Raw genomic sequence first — 23,954 nt, 5'->3', positions numbered from 1 at the left:
GATGTGTACTCAGAGCATGCGCGGACCAACTGGCAAGTGTCTTTACTGACATTTTCAACCTCTCCCTGACAGAGTCTTTAATACCTACATGTTTCAAGCAGACCAGAAAGCTAAGGTAACCTGCCTAAATTACTACCGCCTGTAGCACTCAGGTCGGTAGCCCTGAAGTGCCTTGAAAGGCTGGAAACACCTATGTGAGAATGCTGTTTATTGACTACAGCTCAGAGTTCAACATCCTGGACTTCCTGACAGGCTGCCCCAAATGGCCACACAGACCATTTGCATTGACCCCCCAGCTTTGTTTTTACGCTGCGGCTATTCGCTTTTTATTATCTATGCATAAGCACTTTACCCCTACCTACATGTACAAATTACCTCGACTTACCTATATCCCCACACATTGACTCGGAAGCTACCGGTACCCCCTGTCTATAGCCTCATTATTGTTATTTTATTTTGTTTCTTTAAAACAAAAAAACATGATTTTATTTAGTATATATATTCTTAACTCTATTTTCTTAAAACTGCATTGTTGGTTAAGGTCTTGTAAAAAAATCTAATCAAATTGTATTGGTCACATACACAAGGTTAGCAGATGTTAATGTGAGTGTAGCGAAATGCTTGTGCTTCTACTTCCAACAGTACAGTAATATCTAACAATCTAACAATTCCCAACAACTACATAATACACACAAATCTAACAAGTAATCTAACATTTCCCCAGCAACTATCTAATACACAGAAATCTAAAGGGGTGAATGAGAATATGTACATATAAATATATGAATGAGCGATGGCCGAGCTGCATAGGCAAGGTGCAGTAGATGGTATAAAATACAGTATATACATATGATATGAGTAATGTAAGATATGTAAACATTATTGAAGTGGTATTATTTACAGTGGCAATGTTTAAAGTGGCTAGTGTGATCCATTTATTAAAGTGTCCAGAGATCAGGTCTCAATGTGTGCAGTAGCCTCTCTGAGTTAGTGATTGCTGTTTAGCAGTCTGATGGTCTTGAGATCGAAGCTGTTTTTCAGTCTCTCGGTCCCAGCTTTGATGCACTTGTACTGACCTCGCCTTCTGGATGAGAGCTGTGTGAACAGGCAGTGGCTCGGGTGGTTGTAGTCCTTGATGATCTTTTTGGCCGTTCTGTGACATCGGGTGCTGTAGGTGTCATGGGGTACAGGTAGTTTGCCACTGGTGATGCATTATGCAAACCGCACCACCCTCTGGAGAGCCTTGCGGTTCAAGGAGGTGCAGTTGCCATACCAGGCTGTGATACAGCCCAACAGGATACTCTTGATTGTGCATCTGTAAAAGTTTGTCAGGGTTTTGGGTGACAAGCCAAATTTCTTCAGCCTCCTGTGGTTGAAGCGGCGCTGTTGCGCATTCTTCACCACACTGTCTGTGTCGGCGGACCATTTCAGTTTCTCTGTGATGTGTACGCCCTGGAACTTAAAACTTTCCACCTTCTCCCTGCTGACCCTTCGATATGGATAGGGGGTTGCTCCCTCTGCTGTTTCCTGAAGTCCACTATCATCTCCTTTGTTTTGTTGACATTGAGTGAGAGGTTGTTTTCCTGACACCACACTCCGAGTGCCCTCACATCCCCTCCCTGTCTCGTCGTTGTTGGTAATCAAGCCCACTATTGTTGTGCCGTCTGCAAACTTAATGATTGAGTTGGAGGCGCGCATGGCCACGGAGTCGTGGGTGAACAGGGAGTACAGGAGAGGGCTGAGCACACACCCTTGTGAGGCCCCAGTGTTGAGGGTCAGTGAAGTGGAGATGTTGTTTCCTACCGTCACCACCTGGGGGCGGCCCATCAGAAAGTCCAGGACCCAGTTGCACAGGGAGGGGTTGATACCCAGGGCCTCCAGCTTGAGTAAGCATTTAAGAGTAAGGTCAACTCCAGCTGTTGTATTCGGCGCATGTGACAAATACAATTTGATTTGATTGGAGTACATTGAGTTGTCACTGGGGCAATGAAAGCTCAAGTTACTTTGTTGCTTCACTGGCAAGAACCACTGAACAACCACTTCCTCCCTGTCATTATGTCTCTCTTAGGTGAGAAGGGTGATGTCTGTCGACTCTGCATGCCGACTAATGTGAGCCCTGGACCACCAGGACCTGCCGGAGAGCCTGGTAGGCCTGGAGATACAGGTAACACCAATACATGAACATAACAACAGCTCTTTTATGCCATGTCATGTCATACAATGACTAGGCCCAGAAGTTTTGTCTGACCAGGTCATATATCACTATGGCCCTGAGTTTTTCCATGTTAGGTCACATGTTCAGGAAAAAGGCAATATTTCCAGTTGTCGACCTATTAGGCTTAGTAGGAGATCAGCCAATCTGGAAAAACTGCTTGAAAAAACAATTTTCTTGTTGAAGGCTTTCATCCATGCTAGCTCAAACAATGTTGTGGTGATACTCAATGTTTAATTTAGATTTAAGGCTTCCAATCTGGTGAAAATGTATATAATGGAAATAGTAATAGTTTTAGGTCAAATATCTTGCAATTCTTAACAAAAATGAAGTGCATTATCAAACAAAAACACTTAGACTATGGAATGGATACATTAGTAGTTATACATTTATTATGCTTTAAGTCATTCAAATATACAGAAAATATGAACATTCAAATGTGTTCAGCTACTGTTGTGGTCTGTATCCCACTAAGGACCATTCTCAGATGATTCTCAGAAAACTGCGGGGGAGACCCTATTGAACCAGGAAAACTTTACCTCGTAAGAATCTTGAGTTTCTGGGCCAGAGATATTGAAACTGTATATCCATTTCTAAGTGGTAAAATATACAAGCAGCCACAGATTCTGACCAAATGTAATGAGTATATCAATACAAACTAAGTGTTTTCTTAGACAGTGCAATCCCCTCTAACTACTCTGAAAGACACTTCTGAACAATAAGAACTTTACCTTGTGAGGATTGTACATTCTGAGGCGAATGTATACTTAAATATACACACTTGGAAAATGGCAATTTCCATCATGACAGTTTACTGGATATATGCTGGTCTTAACTTCTTGAGCATACTTGACACGCAGACGTCCCAAGTATGCCCCTGGAAATGCAAATGCGCTACGCTAAATGCTAAATGTACTCGTTACAACTCAATCTTTGATCAAAATTCACAAGCAGGGTATTGAATTAAAGCTACACTCGTTGTGAACCTAGCCAGCAAGTCAGATTTTTAAAATGCTTTTCGGCGAAAGCATGAGAAGCTATTATCTGATTGCATGCACCCCCCAAAATGCCAGCACGACACGTAAACAACAGATTTTGCGGTAGCCGGCGCTACCCAAAACGCAGAAATAAAATATAAAACATTCATTACCTTTGACGAGCTTCTTTCTTGGCACACCTATATGCCCCATAAACATCACTATTGGGTCTTTTTTTCGTTTAAATCGGTCCATATATACCCAAAATAGCTTTGTATGGAAGCTGTGTCATTCTGAAAAAATCATCGTTTTTAAACGCTGCGTAATTTTTTAAAATTAAAAAAGTCGACGATAAACTTTCACAAAACACTTCGAAATCCTTTTGTAATCCAACTTTAGGTATTAGTAAACGTTTATAATCTATCAAAATGATTACAGGGCGATGTCTTTTCAATAGGTCTTCACTTGCAAAAACAATGGCTTCTAATATCTCCCTCAACTGCATCCGGGTGAAGACTGGGAAACTGCAGGTCAGATAGAAGGATTTTCCAACAATTAATTCAATTGAAAATTAGGACAATGGCGCCATCGTGCGGAATTTGTATGAATTTCAGGCAGATCGCCATTAAATTCTGTTCTCTTTTAATAACTGGTGGAAGTGACTTATGGAAATTATTTTTAGCTTTCAGAGAGCAGTTTTTCTTGCGTTTTTCAATGAAACACACGATCTGTTATAGTCACAGCCGTGATTTAACCAGTTTTATAAACTTCAGAGTGTTTTCTATCCACACATACTAATCATATGCATATACTATATTCCTGGCATGAGTAGCAGGACGCTGAAAAGTTGCACGATTTTTAACAGAATTTTCGAAAAAGGAAGGGGTAGAAGTAAGAGGTTTGACATACGAATACACATACTTTCTAAAGCATTGGATGCTATTTGTGCTCCAATGGCCTTTCAAGGGGAATTTAGCCACCCTTTACAGTTTGTCAGGATAAAAACACTTCATCCAAGAGAAATCTGTGGTATTCCATAACATATAATATAACAAATGTTGTAATGTCATATTCAAATTAGACAGATATTTAAAAAGTGTTTTAAGAGCTTTCACCATTTTTCTCTGAATGTCAACAAATATAAAAATGTCACAAAATTGTAATTATTGTAATACTTACAAAAGCAAATGCCTGTGCTAACATCTGAATATCAGTTTGACGGAGGTTGTGTGGGTAGGTAGAGGATTCACTCTAACATTCATCAAGGTATGATAGTGAATATGACCAAAGCCACGGGATGGATAATATCTCCCATTGCAATCATATTTGAAATTACTGTAATCAAGCTTTTTGTGTATGTGAGCAATAGTACAGACTAAATTCCATAGTTACAGTGTCAATACTGTACTCAATTATTTTGGAAATTTGCTACAAAGTCGAATACTTTTCTCGTTCTTATCTTTTATGGGGTAGCATTACTAGCAGGCACACAATAAAATATAAACATGAGATTTAAAAAAAACACTCATATATTCAATGAAAATGATAAACATGTATCACCGTATCCAAATGTTTATGGTTTCTATTACATGTACACACAATTCATTAGATATTATATTAAAATGCTAATTGCTGGCCCTGCATAACACATTTGTCTTGGATGAAGTGTTTTTATCCTGACAAACTTGAGAGGGTGGCTAATATTCCCATAGAATAGTACCACACAGCACATGTCATCAAATGCTTGAGAAATTATGTGTATTTATTTGTGTATCACAAGTGAGGGATAATCAACGAGGGGCTATGCGTTCTATGGAATATAATGCAAAATGTGGAAGGTGTGTGCCACGACAAGCTAGCCGAGTGGCAATAACCCTCCAGAGTTTCATTGTTTTCCAGTGAACGCATACAGTCCCAAGTTGATTTTCCCGCTTATACCACAGCTATAATTGAACATATTTGAAGCTGGAATCATCAGAAAATATTCAATAAACTGTCATGATGGACGTTGCCAAAATCCAAGTATGTACTGCATATTTAAGTATACATTCAGATGTTAGTCATATGGACGTGAATATAAGTATGAACAAAATCTATCATTACCTCAACATTGTCAACTTTGACTGCATTAGTCCAATATCTCTGCCTTAGTTCCAGTATAGTATCTCTCCAATATTTCTGCCTCAGAATGTCCTATCCTCATGTAGCACATGATCTTAAAGTGCTTATTGTTCAGAAGTGTCTTTCTGGGTAGCTAGAGTGGATTTAAACTGTTTGAGAAAAGTATTTTAGTTTGCTAAAGCCCAAGTTTGACCAAAAATGATGGAACATGTGCTTTTCTTGTGTATATGCATGGCTTAAAGCATAATAATTATGCCAAAACTATGTTTATTCAATAGTCTATGGTATGTATAAACGATTCAATAGTCAGTTGGTAATAGTAAATAGTCAGTTTGATATGCTCAGTAAATTTGGTCAGAATCTGTGACTATCCTATTTGCCTGCTTGTACATGTACCCCTTAGAAATGGCATTAAAGCTCCAATATCTCTGGCCCAGAAAGTCAGATTCTAATGAGGTAAAGTTTTCCTTGTTTGGTGGGGTCTCTCTCAGTTTTCTGAGAGCATATATCATCATCTGAGAATGGTCCTTAGTGGCACTACAGACTACAACTGTAGCTGAACATGTCTGAATGTTCATATTTTCTGTATATTTGCATGTCTGAAAGCATAATAACTGTATGAAAAGTAACTATTAATGCGTCCTTTCCACAGTCTTAAGTGTTTATGTTTGATAATCCACTCAGTTTCTGTTGTGAATTTCAGGAGGTTTGACCTTTGACCTAATGCCAAATCTATTACTATTTCATTATGTACATTTTCACCAGATTTGACCGTTGACAACTTGAAAATGGCATTAAAAATCAAAAACGCACATGACATCCGGCCTAACTTTGTGTATCACCCCATAATTTTTTGACCTAGCCTGGATGACAGCTCGAGCACTTTTTACAGGTTTGCTTCTCTACTATAGGTTAGTATGTGTAGAATACTCTATAACTGCCCCTGTATTTACAGCATTTGTGTTTCACCAGGTCGAGATGGTGATCCTGGATCCAAGGGATCTAGAGGAGTCAAAGGTCTTGGAGGTCCACCAGGTCCACAGGTGACTTGACCTGGACTGACAGACATTATGGAATCAACCCCAAATTCAGATACAAATTCTTTATATAGGCGTTTTTACATTGTATGTGGGAGATTTTATTCTAATGATTTTGTCCTTTGTCTTTGTATCTGTAGGGTCCCTATGGTTTACCAGGTGTGCCAGGTTCTACAGGACCCAAGGGGGACAAAAGTCCCATGTCCCCAGGAGACAAGGGGCCTGTTGGCTCACCTGGGGCTCCAGGAGTTCCTGGGAGCGATGGGACTGACGGGGTCCCTGGATACCCAGGACTGAAAGGCCAGCCTGGGCTAAAGGGCAACCCTGTGAGTGTGACCCACTCCACCTCCACCATTACACACTGTACAATCAATGCCAATGACTGAAGAATGGTTATTGTAACAGTAATATCTGATCTGACTGTTGTTATAGCCTGTAACTAGTGCCTGTGTTTTCTCATGGCCAGGCCATGTGGTTTGGAAAAACTTGGGGATCCATGATGTACCCAGACTTAACTGTTTGGTGTCTGTTTGCTGTAGGGACCTCCGGGGCCCAAGGGTGATCGGGGCGATGCCGGCTCTCAGGGTATACGTGGACGGACAGGCCAGATGGGGACTCAGGGCCCCCCAGGTGTGGGGCCCCCAGGGGGCCCTGGACAGAAGGGCAACCTGGGGGTGCAAGGCCTGCGAGGGAGACCTGGAGATCCAGGTACAGTAAGATCATTATTTTTTCAAGAGAGACCTGGCATCCCAGCAATTTGACCCATGTCACAGAACGTGTGAGTGTGTCTCACTCTTGTCTAATTCGTGTCTCACTTGATCTGTTTTACAGAATGTGTAAATGTGTCCCACTCTTGTCTCACACTCATCTCCTCCTGCAGGTGAGAAAGGCTCAGCGGGTGAGACGGTAACAACCACAGGAGACCCAGGACTGAAGGGAGAGAAGGGTCAACAAGGCAACCCAGGACCTTCAGGTGAGGGCTTTAGCCATGAGCTCTGGGGGAGATTCTTGACATAAAGACAATATCATACATACACTAACAGCCCAGCAGTAGTATCACGGCATTAGCAGAGAATTGATAGGATCATCGGCTGGTCATGGTGTTATTGTTATTTTTTTGCATACATTTTTATCCACAGCAAATGACTTAACCCTTGTGTTGTCTTAAGAGTCAAAAATGACACACAACTATGTTTAACAGCAGAGAAAAAAACCTAAATTAGCTTTTTTCAACTTGAAATTTGATTACTTTTCCTAGAGTGACCCCAACGTTAGAAAAAGTGAAACATTGGCTTTGTTCATATTTCCATGAAAGCTGAACACCACCAGGGTACAAAGATTGTCTTAGGTATTTTTTTATATCATTTTTGACCCGGCAGTTATAAAAATCATTTACACACCACAAAAACCACAAAGAGAGACACACACACACAATGCGAAATTTTGATTGTGTGCTACTGATTGAACTCAGCCAGCAGCTCCTGAAGAGGAAGATCACAATGGTTAGAAAGAACAAGCCTGAGCTCCCCCCTGCACTCCTCACAACAAGGGGGAGAGAGGCATTCTCATCAAAGTTTGCCTTCACTCCCACCACCACTCTAGTTTCTTACATCCCAAAGAGGAGCAAGAATGTGGTCCTCCTGAGCACACTGCACAAAACGGCTGAGATCAGTGATCGTGAGGACAGGAAGCCAGCCATCATCTTGGACTACAACCACAACAAAGGAGGTGTGGACAACCTGGACAATGTGATTGGAACATACAGCTGCAGGAGGATGACTGCCTGCTGGCCCCTGGTCATCTTCCATAAAATAATTGATGTGTCCTCATACAATGCCTTCGGGATATAGAACAAGATCAACCCTACCTGGATTCCTTGTTAAGCGGAACAAGAGGAGGCTGTTCCTTGAGCAGCTGGGAAAGGCACATGAAACCCCACACATTCAAAGAAGGGAGGGCCTCCCCCACACAGCAGCCTTTGCAGCACTTGTGAAAGCTGTTCAGGGGGCTGACTCTTGTCCTGTCCACATGAGGCTGCAGCTGGGGCAGGCAAGAGGAGGAGATGCCAATTCTGCCCCCAAAGAAGGACTGTAAAACAAATACTATGTGCTGCTGTGAGAAATACATCTGCAAAGTCCATGCAACCACACTTACATACTGTCCTACATTTGTTAATTACAGTTGGTTGATTTATGTTCTTCACGTTCTATTATCTTATTTTATTCTTATTTATTGTTGTTGTTTATACACCTTGTGGGTGGGGGCATTGGTTAAAAAAATTGGAGAAGACTAGTATTTTGTAGTTGAATTCCTCATTGTACAGTATAGAAGAATATATCACTATGTTGCCAACTGTTATTGTTTCCCTTCAATAAAATGCATTCAAAACTACTTTCTGCATATCTCTTGTTAAAAAATGTACGTTTACATCTATGCATTATCTTTAGCAATAATAAGAATAATAATAATAAACCTCTACTTTAGGAAAGAAAACAATTATGACAGGTGTGTTGTAATAACGAGTGGTGTCCACTGATTAAATGTAGTCTTTATGCATTGTGAAGAGGGAAAACCCAGATATTCAGAAAGTTTGTGATGAATGACAGGTTGTTGTTGTTTCTACATGCAAAATAGATTTGGCGTTAAACATTCAATTAAGCTGCTTTATTTTAGGGGTTTAGTGAAGGACAAGGGGAGTATACAGAATGCTAAGACTACACAAGGGTTAACTATCAACATGTGGCCCATGTGGGAATCCAACATTCATCCATGGGGTTGTCAGCACCAGTTTCTAACCCAGTGAACTATTTTATAATTGCCTATATGTTTTCAGGGAATCCTGGTATAAATGGCTATCCTGGCTTCCCTGGCAATTTCGGCGCCAAGGGGGATAGAGGTCTGTCTGTCCGGGGCCCTCCTGGCAACACTGGGCCTAAAGGTGAGAATGACTTCGTTACCCAAGAACCCTAGCTCTGTTGTACCCTGGTAAGATCCTAGGTGGGCAACATAGTGTGCAGAGTTTTGTTCCAGCCCAGCACTAACAACACACCTATTTCAGGTAATCATGATAATTTGAGGACAGCCATTAGGTGAATCACAGGAGTTAGAGATGGGCTGGAACAAAAGCCTGCACACACTGCACATCCTGTATTACAGTTTTACTCCATTGTATACAAGGGTTTTTTGGAACTGTGGTCAAACATACATATAGTAGAACAACAATGATTTTTAAATGGTTTTATTTAACCTTTATTTTGACAGAGAAGACATATTGAGACCTAGTAGGTCTCTTTTCCAAATGCACCCTGTATAATACAATATAAAATACACAATAATACCTCATAATGACAAAACAAAAACAGGTTTTAAATCATAAAAAATTTAAATATCACATTTACATACACTACCGCTCGAAAGTTTGGGGTCACTTAGAAATGTCCTTGTTTTTGAAAGAAAAGCTTCTTAAATTTTTTTTATATTGAAATAACATCAAATTTATCAGAAATACAGTGTAGATATTAATGTTTTAAATGACTATTGTAGCTGAAAACTGCAGATTTTTTTTATGGAATATCTACATAGGCGTACATAGGCCCATGATCAGCAACCATCACTCCTGTGTTCCAATGGCACGTTGTGTTTGCTAATCCAAGTTTATAATTTTAAAAGGCTAATTGATCAATTAGCAATTAAACAGATAGTTGAGTGTCTGGAACATCAGCATTTGTGGGTTCGATTACGGGCTCAAAATGACCAGAAACAAAGGACTTTCTTCTGAAACTTGTCAGTCTATTCTTGTTGATTTGTTCGATAATGTCCATCAGTTATGTCCAAATATCTTCTTTTGTTAGGGCGTTTGGTAAACAAATCCAAAAGCGCGTTCAGGTCGCACAGAACGTCGGACAAAAAGTTCAAAAAGTTCCGTTACAGCCCGTAGAAACATGCCAACCTAAGCATGGAATCAATCTTTAGGATGTTTTTAACATAAAACTTCATTAATGTTCCAACCGGACAATTCCTTTGTCTGTACAAATGAAGCTACCTTTCACATGAGCGCACCAGACCAAGGCTGTGGCACTCTGCCAGACCACTCACTCAAAGAGCCCTAATGAGCCCCTCCTTTAGAGTAGAATCCTCAAAACAGGTTCTAAATACTGTTGACATCTAGTGGAAGCCTTGGGAAGTGAAACATAACTAATATCACCCTGTATCGTCAATGGGGGCTGAGTTGAAAAACTACAAACCTCAGATTTCCCACTTCCTGGTTGGATTTTGTCTCAGGTTTTTGCCTGCCATATGAGTTCTGTTATACTCACATACACCATAACAAACAGTTTTAGAAACTTCTGAGTGTTTTCAATCCAAATGTACTAATTATATGCATATTCTAGCTTTTACGGCTGAGTAGCAGGCAGCTTAATTTGGGCACGTTTTTCATCCAAGCTACCCATACTGCCCCATACCCCAAAGAAGTTAAATAGTACCTGCAAATCACCAGTCTCAACGTTAACAGTGAAGAGGCGACTCCAGGATGCTGGCCTTTTAGGCAGAGTTGCAAAGAAGAAAGAAAAAAGAAGAAAAAGCCATATCTCAGACTGGCCAATAAAGAAGAAAACATTAAGATGGGAAAAAGAACACTGGACAGCGGAAGATTGGAAAAAAGTGTTATGGATAGACAAATCTAAGTTTGAAGTGTTCAGATCACAAAGAAGAACATTCGTGAGACGCAGAAAAAAATCTAAGATGCTGGAGGAGTGCTTCATGCCATCTGTCAAGCATGGTGGAGGCAATGTGATCATCTGGGGGTGCTTTGGTGGTAGTAAGGTGGAAGATTTGTACAGGGTAAAAGGGATCTTGAAATAGGAAGGCGATCACTCCATTTTGCAATGCCATGCAATACCCTGTGGACGGCGCTTAATTGTAGCCAATTTCCTCCTATAACAGGACAATGACCCAAAGCACAGCTCCAAACTATGCAAGAACTATTTAGGGAAGAAGAAGTCAACTGGTATTCTGTCTATAATAGAGTGGGCAGCACAGTCACCGGATCTCAAACCTATTGAGCTGTTGTGGGAGTAGCTTGACCGCATGGTACGTAAGAAGTACCCATCAAGCCAATCCAACTTGTCGGAGGTGCTTCAGTAGCATGGGGTGAAATCTCTTCAGATTACCCCCAAAAATTGACAACTACAATGCCAAAGGTGTCACGATGAGCGCTACTGGAGGAGAAGTTAGGTGCAGGAGAGCAGAGAGCTGTGAACAGGCGCACACCTTATTTGGGCAGAGGCAAATAAACAGCCACTTCGTCAAGACCTCCAGCCAAAGCAAAAAGTGCAAGGCGCGAAACAGTCACAAAAATGAGCACAATGTTACAATAACCAACCTTCGTGAAATACCACGGAAAATAACAGGAAAAACCCAGCCTGGCGCGTACACACGCAACACGTAACAAAACAATTTCACATAAAGACATGGAGGGGAACAGAGGAATAAATACATATAATGTGATTAGGGAATGAAAACCAGGTGTGCAGGGAACAAGACAAAACAAATGAAACAATGGAAAAATGGAGCGGCAATGGCTAGAAAGCCGGTGAACAAGGAGAGGAGCCGATTTCGGCGGATGTGTGACAAAAGGTCTGCCAGGCTGTAACTGCTCAAATTGAGGATTATTTTACGAAAGAAAAAAACATTATTTATAACCTTGTCAACGTCTTGACTATATTTCATATTCATTTTGCAACCAATTTCATGTATGTTTTCATGGAAAACAAGGACATTTCTAGGTGATTACAAACTTTTGAACGGTACTGTAAGTATTCAGACCCTTTATGCAGTACTTTGTTGAAGCACCTTTGGCAGCAATTACAGCCTCCATTCTTCTTGGGTATGACACTTCAAGCATGGCACACCTGTATTTGAGTAGTTTCTCCCATTCTTCTCTGTAGTTCCTCTCAAGCTGTGTCAGGTTGGATGGGGAGCATTGTGCACATACAGTGGGGCAAAAAAGTATTTAGTCAGCCATCAATTGTTTAGGTTATCCCACTTAAAAAGATGAGAGAGGCCTGTAATTTTCATCATAGGTACACTTCAACAATGACAGACAAAATGAGAAAAAAAATCCAGAAAATCACATTGTAGGATTCTTAATGAATTTATTTGCTAATTATGGTGGAAAATAAGTATTTGGTCAATAACATGAGTTTATCTCAATACTTTGTTATATACCCTTTGTTGGCAATGACAGAGGTCAAACGCTTTCTGTAAGTCTTCACAAGGTTTCCACACACTGTTGCTGGTATTTTGGCCCATTCCTCCATGCAGATCTCCTCTAGAGCAGTGATGATTTGGGGCTGTTGCTGGGCAACACAGACTTTCAACTCCCTCCAAAGATTTTCTATGGGGTTGAGATCTGGAGACTGGCTAGGCCACTCCAGGACCTTGAAATGCTTCTTACGAAGCCACTCCTTCGTTGCCCAGGCGGTGTGTTTGGGATCATTGTCATGCTGAAAGACCCAGCCACGTTTCATCTTCAATGCCCTTGCTGATGGAAGGAGGTTTTCACCCAAAATCTCACGATGCATGGCCCCATTCATTCTTTCCTTTACACGGATCAGTCGTCCTGGTCCCTTTGCAGAAAAACAGCCCCAAAGCATGATGTTTCCGCCCCCATGCTTCACAGTAGGTATGGTGTTCTTTGGATGCAACTCAGCAATCTTTGTCCTCCAAACACAACGAGTTGAGTTTTTACCAAAAAGTTATATTTTGGTTTCATCTTACCATATGACATTCTCCCAATCTTCTTCTGGATCATCCAAATGCTCTCTAGCAAACTTCAGACGGGCCTGGACATGTACTGGCTTAAGCAGGGGGACACGTATGGCACTGCAGGATTTGAGTCCCTGGCGGCGTAGTGTGTTACTGATGGTAGGCTTTGTTACTTTGGTCCCAGCTCTCTGCAGGTCTTTCACTAGGTACCCCCGTGTTGTTCTGGGATTTTTGCTCACCGTTCTTGTGATCATTTTGACCCCACGGGGTGAGATCTTGCGTTTGAGCCCCAGATCGAGGGAGATTATCAGTGGTCTTGTATGTCTTCCATTTCCTAATAATTGCTCCCACAGTTGATTTCTTCAAACCAAGCTGCTTACCTATTGCAGATTCAGTCTTCCCAGCCTGGTGCAGGTCTACAATTTTGTTTCTGGTGTCCTTTGACAGCTCTTTGGTCTTGGGCATAGTGGAGTTTGGAGTGTGACTGTTTGAGATTGTGGACATGTGTCTTTTATACTGATAACAAGTTCAAACAGGTGCCATTAATACAGGTAACAGAGGAGCCTCTTAAAGAAGAAGTTGCAGGTCTGTGAGAGCCAGAAATCTTGCTTGTTTGTAGGTGACCAAATACTTATTTTCCACCATCATTTGCAAATAAATTCATTAAAAATCCTACAATGTGATTTTCGAGATTTTTTTCCTAATTTTGTCTTTCATAGTTGAAGTGTACCTATGATGAAAATTACAGGCCTCTCTCATCTTTTTAAGTGGGAGAACTTGCACAATTGGTGGCTGACTAAATACTTTTTTGCCCCACTGTATAATTAGATACATGTAGCTTCTCTTTTGTCAGGCTACACTGAACTCGAGCTTGGTTCCCAAGTTTCCTAACCATACCAAACCATCTAATAGTGTCGGCAAAATATTTGAATTGAGCAAGTGGGATCATAAACATTAGCATATTTTAGCGATCCGCAGTAGAAGAAGTCCTAAATGCCCAGCAGCTTTCAGATGTGAGCTAAACAGCTAAGTTGCACTTGATATGCGTTTTTAGGTAATGGATGAGAAAGTGAACTTGTTTAGCTCAGTTGTATGCTGATTTGCGATCTATTAACAACAAGGGTTGCATTAAATAGGCACAATATTTTTATGATGCACTTGGCAATGTTCAATTCATTCGCACAAAACGTATAAACAAAAGCATTCACTGTGAAAGTTGATACATGTAAGGCCTTCATATATAGGCTACACGCAGCACTTTGTTAAATTTATCAAATCAGTTATTGTTTTCTTGCTCAAACACCGAGCAACACCTGTAAAACTGAAATTTCTCTCAAAGCACAGGGATGTCGATTCACATGGGACTAGTATTATTAGAGGACTTTGGAGTTTGCCAAAAAACAGTAGGTTATTCTGGTTAGTCAATGTCCAGATTTCAGTTTCCATTTAACCCATCTAAACAGTAAGCTACAGTTCCCTTGACATGCCATAGGCCTATTTAAAGTCCTGTCTTGCGACTGTTGAATTTATTTAATGACCCTAAACCCTCCAACCCAAGGATATAACCACTTTGTAAATGTAAACGTTTAATGAAAAATGCGTAAAAGGAGAAGAGTTGCCCATAATTCTACACCTTTTGATATTTTTATTTCCAATTTTGATCATCATGGTTTAGTGATATTGATTAAATAAGATTTTTTTAAGACAGACTCATTTCATTGATGTCTTAATCTTTTTTGTAGGCAGTTCTTATGATTCATGTATTTGCTTAATTAACAGTATCTTATAGTTTTGATGAAAGTATTTGCTGTTTAGAGAAGGCAACGTATCTTCGAACTACACTGTTCCAAAAATGCTTGTACGTGATTGAGAAAAACTGCAGATGGAGCTCATGTACAGATTCAGTCATGAGACTGTTTCCCTCTCAGGTGAGAAGGGCCAGCCGGGGGTTGCTGGTGCCCCAGGGATTGGTAGTATGGGACGACCAGGACCATCCGGAGCTCCCGGGATGCCAGGCCCTAAGGTCAGTGGAGCACAAACATGTTGTGTGTGTGTGCACATGCGTGATGGTGTTTGAATGAGTTTGTGAGTGCAAACGCGCGTGCGTGTGTGTGTCCTACTGTGGGCTGTCTTTGTGTGTCCATATATAGTCATTCTGTGTTGTATGGGTTTTTAGGGTGATTTCAGACCAGGGCTCCCAGGGCTGCCAGGTAGACCAGGCCCCCCAGGGGAGGATGGTTCTCTGGGGCTGACTGGAGACTCTGGTCGGCCTGGGCTTGGTAGATCGCCTGGCCTACCAGGAAGAGATGGTCCACAGGGAGACAGAGGTGAGTAGACACACACACACACACCCACACACACCCACACACACAGTCTGATTGTTGCTTCTGTCTATCCTCAGGCAGTAAAGGTGCTGAGGGCTTGCCTGGTCTGCCTGGGGTTGCTGGGGAGTGTACGCTAGGCATTCCAGGCACTCCGGGGGCTGTAGGTCTCAAAGGAATCATTGGCTTAACAGGTACATATCCTTAGCCCCACAACTAGGCTGTTTACCGAAACAAGTGGCAAAGGATGCCCTTTTGTTTTTTTTGTTTTTATCCCAGAATGTACACTACCAGTCAAAGGTTTTAGAACACCTACTCATTCAAGGGTTTTTCTTTATTTTTACTATTTTCTACATTGTAGAATAATAGTGACGACATCAAAACTATGAAATAACACATCTGAAATCATGTAGTCACCAAAAAAAGTGTTAAACAAATCAAAATATATTTAATATTTGAGATTCTTCAAATAGCCACCATCTGCCTTGATGACAGCTTTGCTGTAAGCATGTAAGCATCTCTGTCTGAACACTCACTGCATGTAAGCATCTCTGATGCTGTAAGCATCTCTGTCAGAACACTGCTCATAAAAGTTCTTGCTGTGACTACTGTACATACATGTATGACACTCTCATAAACTCCTCTCTGGTTGTTCTCTCCTTTTCCACTTTCTCCTCTCCCTGCTGTCTTGTTCTCCTCTCCCCTTTCTTTCTCTCTTCTCCCCTGTCTCTCTGTTCCCTCCCCCTTTTTTCTCCTCTCCCCCCATCTCTCTGTCCTCTCCCCCTTTCTTTTTCTCCTCTCCCCGATCTCACTCTCCGCTCTATGTATACTTGGATCTCTACATGCTTCAGGGACCAGAGGACAGAAGGGGGTGCAGGGCGATTCAGGTCTGCCTGGCAGAGGGGCCCCAGGATTGATTGGACCGTTTGGACGGCCCGGGTTTGATGGACCCCCGGGATCTGGGGGGGCTGCCGGCCTGAATGGATTCAGAGGAAGAGATGGTGTACCTGGGGTACCAGGTTAGACCACTGTTGCTTTAAGATGAAGAAGATAATGTGCCATTGTGTGATCAACTGTTATGAACCTGTGTGTGTGTTCTCAAAGGCCTGAGAGGAGACATGGGGCCATCAGGAGCGTGTGGTACACCAGGACCAGACGGAGGCCCAGGACCAGGGGGACGACTTGGCCCTAAAGGTAGAACTGTCCAATACTTTTATGCACACACACACGCTATGATGATGATGATGATGTTGACGATAATGATTGCTAACTCCAGGTCTGATGGGTGCTGATGGGGTGAAGGGCCGTGTAGGAGCCAGGGGACCTGTGGGAGATTCTGGGGCTCCTGGAGATATTGGAGTCACAACATACATCGAGGTCCATGGGGACCCTGGGGACCCAGGACCTACAGGTCGGTCTCTGAATGACCCCTACCCCCAATCAACACTATAAACTCCAATGCTGATTCTAGAACATTATCAGAACCCTGTCTTTATAGACTTACACACAGTATCTGTAGTAGGCTATTCCCTTCTCCCCTTGAGTTTTTAGAAACATTTACAGTGGTTCGTCCTTTAAAAGTTGCAACGTACTGCAGCACAGCTTGCGTGGTGCCGCAAAATTCTATGGCACGTTATTTAAGTGCCAACCACTGGTACCATTAATGCTAGTTAGTGTTAGTTTGACCACCAGAGGGCATCTTTGAGAAGCATTTGATAGCCTTCAATAGTGGCTGTACTAGAGAATTTAAAACCTTTTTTTGTAAGAACATAGTATATGGGACTGATTTTAAGAAATGGCGCTTAATTTATTTGATTAATATTATGGTGTTTCTATTCCAAGAAAAACGAAAAACCCTTTAGGATGGTACAGAAAATATAGCGCTGTGCAATGTGACGGTTGGCTACAGTGTTGGGCAATTTAGCTAAAGAATTTACCTTTCCAATTACTTTTAGAGTTTGGGGTTCATTTGATTAATTATGGTGTTTATATTCCAAGAAAAATGAAAAACCCTCTGGGTTTCCATTAGGATGGATATAAATATAAATATGGAGCTGTACAACGTGACTGTCGGGAGTAGGCTACACAGTCCTGGGCTATTTAGCTAAAGAATCCCTGTGTCGTGCGGGCATGAGAGGGGCACGCGGGAGACCGATGTTTAATTCCCTGATGGGGAGCAAGGAGTAGGCTGTCATTGTAAATAAAAATGTGTTCTTAACTGACTTGCCTAGTTAAATAAAGGTTACACTAAGAGCATAACATTTCTACACCATAATTTGAGTCTGACCAATACCCAAACGAAGATTCAGTCCAAATAAAAATCTCAAGATTTATCAAGACCAGTCCGGATGCTTGTCTCAGCGGGTAGATAATTGCTTCAAATCCTATTTCTTCTAACTTCAATATGCTCTATAAATAAATAAGACCTACACCACTTTTAACAGCACATTACTCAACACTAGTGAGACTCATGTTAATATGACAAAATATGACATGACTCTCCACCAATAATTACATATAGAGTATTGGAGGATTCTAAATTATAACCAAAAGCCGCCTCATGGGTCTCCCGGTGGCGGCCGACACAGGTATCTGTAGCAACGCAATTTAGCATTGCGATGTGGTGACCGCTGCACCACTGAGGAGGCCCCATCCACAAAGTATCAAAATACAGGTAAAGGTATATTGTCCTGCTAATAGCCCATGATGGGCTATTATAATACTGTACATGGTGTCCAGGTCAGGATAACCAAAACATTTATTTATTAAAGACTATCAGAAAGAATGTTGGTACTTATTTTGATCCAAAGCCATGAATGAGTGAGTCACTCAGCTTTATGTAGGTGATGCTATATGAATGTGTCATCAACTTGATAATATATAACAATATTTTGGAGGTTATTTCGCTTTCACGAAAGTGAGTGTTTCTAATCTGAATAAAGGACAAAATAACATTTGTAAAGGCCAAATTTTTTTTTTTCTGTTTTTAGAGGGAGAGAAACGCTGCACCAATTTTGCGTCGCACTGTGGGATTCCCAATCATGTTTGAATGTGATACATAATAATAATAATAATACTTAGAAATACATTTGACGATAGAATTCTCCCCATTCCCTCCATCTGGAGCATTTCCCTAGTCAGCGCCATTATTAGTGCAATGCCCCTTAAAGTGTTGCTCTGTGCTTCCCAGTGTGCTACCCTCCTCTGCCCTCCTCCATTCCCCATGGGCTAGGTCTGTCTTCTGTGCGTGGCTCTGCGGCCCATCCTTTGCTCCCTGCCCTCATGCCTTGAACCTCGAGCACCCACCGCTATTTCCACGGATACAGCTGGAGAACTACAAGGCAATCCCATTGAGTGCGGGAGCCATGACCAATATATATTGTCCTGCTAATAACAGGGTTAATAATATATCTGTGAGAATATATCCATGGAGCTTTTATATAATTCTAAATTAATAGTAACAATATTTTGGAGATTTTGTTTTCAAATGACGTAAAATGAGCAAGAAAAAGGCCATTCTTGAACAGGGGTTGAGACATTGTTGCTAATTTGTAAATAAAGCAGTTTGTTATCAAGAAAATGTTAGAATTGTTTTTAGAGGGAGAAAAACCAAAAGCCTACAGTGATCTCGGCACGGGTATTGAACCAGCATCTGTAGCAACACAGCTTGCACTGCTATGCAGTGTCTTAGACCACTGTACAATGTGACTGGTTGGGAGTGGGATACAGTACTACAGCAGGGAACAAAATAATCCTAACAAAATAAAATTATAAAAACCTTAGTGTAACAACAGTTTTAGTAAGTAATACTGAAGTCGTGCACAATTATCAGTTTCTATTTAGGTTTATGTCACCCATTCACTCTAACTCTAACTGCTCTAACTCCCCCTTGCTCTGGTCTGGAGCAATGAAGTGGTGATGCAGGTTACCGTACTAAACCACAAAATACCCCTTTAAGTACTGCAGCATAATTGCAAAACCTTTAGTGGAGCAACCATTGTATGTTGGTCAATACCAAAACTGCTGTACTGTTTTCATCAGAAGAAAAATATACTGTCCTCATTGATAATAGCAACATTTTGTTTCTGAATCTGAAAAATTGTTTGAGAGTAATGCTCTGTTCCTGAGCGTAAAAAACAATATTTCCTGTTGTGAGGGCTATTTTCAAATGCAGAAGTAACAACTAATTAATGCAAGACGTCTCAACGTGCCTTTGCAGTACATCAGAAATGTATTTGATGCTGTTGACAATTTCTCTTTTGGGGATTAATGAAGAGATTATTTATGATAGCAATATACATTTTCTTCTGAATTGTATGATGGTTATACTGACCCAAATGTGTTAAGGCCTTTTAGATCTAGTGACCCCTGACCTCTGACTCTGCTCTCTTTTCTCCAGGTCTAAGGGGCTTAACAGGTGCCAAAGGAGATCTAGGTGTGATAGGGCACAATGGAGCCAGTGGCAAGGATGGGATTCCCGGGAGCGCCGGGCCGCAAGGTACCAAGCACCGTGACACACTATTGAAAAAAAAACTGTTTCAATTGCCTACCCGCTACCCCTCTTCTTAATAAATCACTACCATGCCTAGCTATTCAATTTGATTGAGGACACTTTATTAATCCCCAAAGACAATTGTTTATTACTAATATTTTTACCTCACACTTTTTTTGTAGGTGCTGTTGGCGACCCAGGCAGAGATGGCCAGAAAGGAAGTCCTGGTTTCAATGGAAATCCTGGAGTCGCAGGAGATATGGGTGTGCCAGGTAACATACTCAAAATTATAGCGAAACAGGCTGTGTCCAGAATCTGTCTTGCCGACTACTTACTAAAATCTACATACTGTGTACTAATCGTACTACACTTTATTTAGAACTTAATCGTTAGTAAAAATGTCATCTAATGCGCATTTGCGTTGTTTCCCGCCATTCGTTCATTTTGGTATAGTGTTTCCCCTTGCTAATTATCAGCTGTTGTCAAACACACATGGGTCTGAAAACAAGATTATCTTCCTCAGTAGCATACAACGAATTCCTACTACATGTAGATGAAAAGCTGAAATTAATATGACATCCTGGCATTTAAAGCATACAAAATGTTCTACATTTCACATACTTAAAAATATTATATTATATTTTTGCATACATAATCAGTATTTTTAGAGGCTTGACATATACAGAAGGACACTCCCAGGTTTGTGTCGAAGTTTCCCTAGATATAGATCTAGGATCAGCTTCCCCTCCCTGAATCCTAACCATAACCATTGGAGGGGGAAGTGCAAGACTGACCCAAGATCAGCGTCTAAGGGCAACTTCACCCTAATCATGGTTTATGTCCTTGCTGACCAGGTGTAAAGGGTGAGAAAGGGGGAACAGGAGGTCGTGGAGAGCCTGGTTCATCGGGAAGACCAGGTCCAAATGGAGTAAATGGAGTGAAAGGAGAGCCCAGCCTCCCTGGACCAGGAGCTAAAGGACGACAAGGAGAAAAGGTGAAAACCGAGTGCAGAACCCGTGAGGGGCCTGTTTTTTTTCCTGACACCACCTGACCTGACCAGGAAAAACTGCTACATACTGATATAGAACAGCAACAATTAATATATCAAATGATTAGCAAATGTGTTCAGCAGAAATTAAGTCCAACCTCCTCTCCCTTCTCTCTCTCCTCTCTTGCATTCTTTCTTTCTTTCCTTCTCACTTTCTCATATCTCTCTTCCTCTTTCTTTCAGGGAGTGCCAGGGTTTCCAGGTTTTCCAGGAGAGAAGGGGGAGATGGGTGTAGCAGGGAGGTTCGGAACCCTGGGGGCCATCGGCCCCACAGGACCCAAGGGAAGAGAAGGACTACAGGGATCACGAGGTCTCTGTCACCCACCGAATAACAATCACTGTGCCGTACATGCAAACCCACACAACCTCCTCAGGAACTAATTTATAATAACTACTGCAAAAACAACTTTCCACACACATGCACAAATGCACTCACACACACACTATATTTATTCTCACAGTATCTGTATCTCACGTCTTTCTTAGGACCTCCGGGACCAGCCGGGGAGAAGGGCATTAATGGTCTCCCAGGCAATGCTGGCTGTCATGGCCAGAATGGCCTGCAAGGTAATTTATAATGCATGTCCACACCTACTGAAATGCCATTAGACTTTCCGTCTGTGTGTGTTTGTGATCCTATTAAGCACTGCCTCTGTGTCACAGGGAGCCCAGGATTGGCTGGTGACCCAGGGACTGCAGGCCCCAGAGGTTCCCAGGGTAGAGACGGCATCCCTGGCCCAGCAGGAGAGAAAGGAGACATGGGAGGTCAGAGAACCCTACTACATTCAGATAAAAGGGTTCACCCTCTGGTTTCTATCTGGAACCAAAAAGGTTATACCTGGAACCAAAAAGGCTTCTCCAAAGAGTTCTCCTATGGGGACAGCCGAATAACACTTTTTGGTTCTAGATAACACCTTTTTTTCTAACAGTGTAAAACACTCCTTCCAGGGTTGGGGCCAATTCCAATTGAAGTCAGTCAATCCAGGAAGTGATTTGAATTTAAAATGCGAAAATTGAAAAACTTTTGATATACAGTGCCTTGCGAAAGTATTCGGCCCCCTTGAACTTTGCGACCTTTTGCCACATTTCAGGCTTCAAACATAAATATATAAAACTGTATTTTTTTGTGAAGAATCAACAACAAGTGGGACACAATCATGAAGTGGAACGACATTTATTGGATATTTCAAACTTTTTTAACAAATCAAAAACTGAAAAATTGGGCGTGCAAAATTATTCAGCCCCTTTACTTTCAGTGCAGCAAACTCTCTCCAGAAGTTCAGTGAGGATCTCTGAATGATCCAATGTTGACCTAAATGACTAATGATGATAAATACAATCCACCTGTGTGTAATCAATTCTCCGTATAAATGCACCTGCACTGTGATAGCCTCAGAGGTCCGTTAAAAGCGCAGAGAGCATCATGAAGAACAAGGAACACACCAGGCAGGTCCGAGATACTGTTGTGAAGAAGTGTAAAGCCGGATTTGGATACAAAAAGATTTCCCAAGCTTTAAACATCCCAAGGAGCACTGTGCAAGCGATAATATTGAAATGGAAGGAGTATCAGACCACTGCAAATCTACCAAGACCTGGACGTCCCCTAAACTTTCAGCTCATACAAGGAGAAGACTGATCAGAGATGCAGCCAAGAGGCCCATGATCACTCTGGATGAACTGCAGAGATCTACAGCTGAGGTGGGAGACTCTGTCCATAGGACAACAATCGGAACCCTGGGAACCCCGTATATTGCACAAATCGGGCCTTTATGGAAGAGTGGCAAGAAGAAAGCCATTTCTTAAAGATATCCATAAAAAGTGTCATTTAAAGTTTGCCACAAGCCACCTGGGAGACACCCCAAACATGTGGAAGAAGGTGCTCTGGTCAGATGAAACCAAAATTGAACTTTTTGGCAACAATGCAAAACGTTATGTTTGGCGTAAAAGCAACACAGCTGAACACACCATCCCCACTGTCAAACATGGTGGTGGCAGCATCATGGTTTGGGCCTGCTTTTCTTCAGCAGGGACAGGGAAGATGGTTAAAATTGATGGGAAGATGGATGGAGCCAAATACAGGACCATTCTGGAAGAAAACCTGATGTAGTCTGCAAAAGACCTGAGACTGGGACGGAGATTTGTCTTCCAACAAGACAATGATCCAAAACATAAAGCAAAATCTACAATGGAATGCTTCAAAAATAAACATATCCAGGTGTTAGAATGGCCAAGTCAAGTCCAGACCTGAATCCAATCGAGAATCTGTGGAAAGAACTGAAAACTGCTGTTCACAAATGCTCTCCATCCAACCTCACTGAGCTCGAGCTGTTTTGCAAGGAGGAATGGGAAAAAATGTCAGTCTCTCGATGTGCAAAACTGATAGAGACATACCCCAAGCGACTTACAGCTGTAATCGCAGCAAAAGGTGGCGCTACAAAGTATTAACTTAAGGGGGCTGAATAATTTTGCACGCCCAATTTTTCAGTTTTTGATTTGTTAAAAAAGTTTGAAATATCCAATAAATGTCATTCCACTTCATGATTGTGTCCCACTTGTTGTTGATTCTTCACAAAAAAATACAGTTTTATATCTTTATGTTTGAAGCCTGAAATGTGGCAAAAGGTCGCAAAGTTCAAGGGGGCCGAATACTTTCGCAAGGCACTGTAAATAGCCCTTTACACATTCACAGAAATTATATATCTGTGTTGATTGTCTGTTCTCTCTACAGCCCCTGGCATTGGACCAAAAGGCACAGACGGAAAGACAGGCCAATCTGGTGAGTCTGTGCTACACACAGATACACTACATGGCCAAAACTATGTAGACACTTGCTTGTTGAATATCTCCTTCCAAAATCATGGGCATTATGGAGTTGATCCCCCCTTTGCTGCTATAACAGCCACCACTCTTCTGAGAAGGTTTTCTGCTAGATGTTGGAACATTGCTGCGGGGACTTTTTCCATTCAGCCACAAGAGCA

The 23,954-nt window shown here is 41.6% G+C and overlaps 1 protein-coding gene across 1 annotated transcript in view; it reads left to right on the top strand.

Annotated features, from left to right (window-relative positions):
• Positions 1 to 23,954, top strand: part of LOC139392534 (collagen, type IV, alpha 3) — a 112,243-nt gene that overhangs the window by 73,669 nt on the left and 14,620 nt on the right. Inside the window, exons 23-41 of the mRNA XM_071140579.1 lie at positions 2,069 to 2,164; positions 6,283 to 6,353; positions 6,488 to 6,673; positions 6,887 to 7,055; positions 7,228 to 7,320; positions 9,181 to 9,285; positions 15,044 to 15,138; positions 15,292 to 15,442; positions 15,517 to 15,630; positions 16,288 to 16,455; positions 16,541 to 16,630; positions 16,713 to 16,847; positions 19,836 to 19,934; positions 20,111 to 20,200; positions 20,783 to 20,922; positions 21,160 to 21,286; positions 21,463 to 21,543; positions 21,640 to 21,741; positions 23,705 to 23,752. Of these exons, the coding sequence (XP_070996680.1) occupies positions 2,069 to 2,164; positions 6,283 to 6,353; positions 6,488 to 6,673; positions 6,887 to 7,055; positions 7,228 to 7,320; positions 9,181 to 9,285; positions 15,044 to 15,138; positions 15,292 to 15,442; positions 15,517 to 15,630; positions 16,288 to 16,455; positions 16,541 to 16,630; positions 16,713 to 16,847; positions 19,836 to 19,934; positions 20,111 to 20,200; positions 20,783 to 20,922; positions 21,160 to 21,286; positions 21,463 to 21,543; positions 21,640 to 21,741; positions 23,705 to 23,752 (2,160 nt within the window). The remainder of the gene's footprint in view (positions 1 to 2,068; positions 2,165 to 6,282; positions 6,354 to 6,487; positions 6,674 to 6,886; positions 7,056 to 7,227; positions 7,321 to 9,180; positions 9,286 to 15,043; positions 15,139 to 15,291; positions 15,443 to 15,516; positions 15,631 to 16,287; positions 16,456 to 16,540; positions 16,631 to 16,712; positions 16,848 to 19,835; positions 19,935 to 20,110; positions 20,201 to 20,782; positions 20,923 to 21,159; positions 21,287 to 21,462; positions 21,544 to 21,639; positions 21,742 to 23,704; positions 23,753 to 23,954) is intronic.

The sequence above is a fragment of the Oncorhynchus clarkii genome, chromosome 33 (genome assembly GCF_045791955.1).
Source record: "Oncorhynchus clarkii lewisi isolate Uvic-CL-2024 chromosome 33, UVic_Ocla_1.0, whole genome shotgun sequence".
In the NCBI taxonomy this organism is placed as follows: Eukaryota; Metazoa; Chordata; class Actinopteri; order Salmoniformes; family Salmonidae; genus Oncorhynchus; species Oncorhynchus clarkii.
Note: the sequence above shows the minus strand (reverse complement) of the source record. Positions and strands in the feature narration are given on the sequence as shown.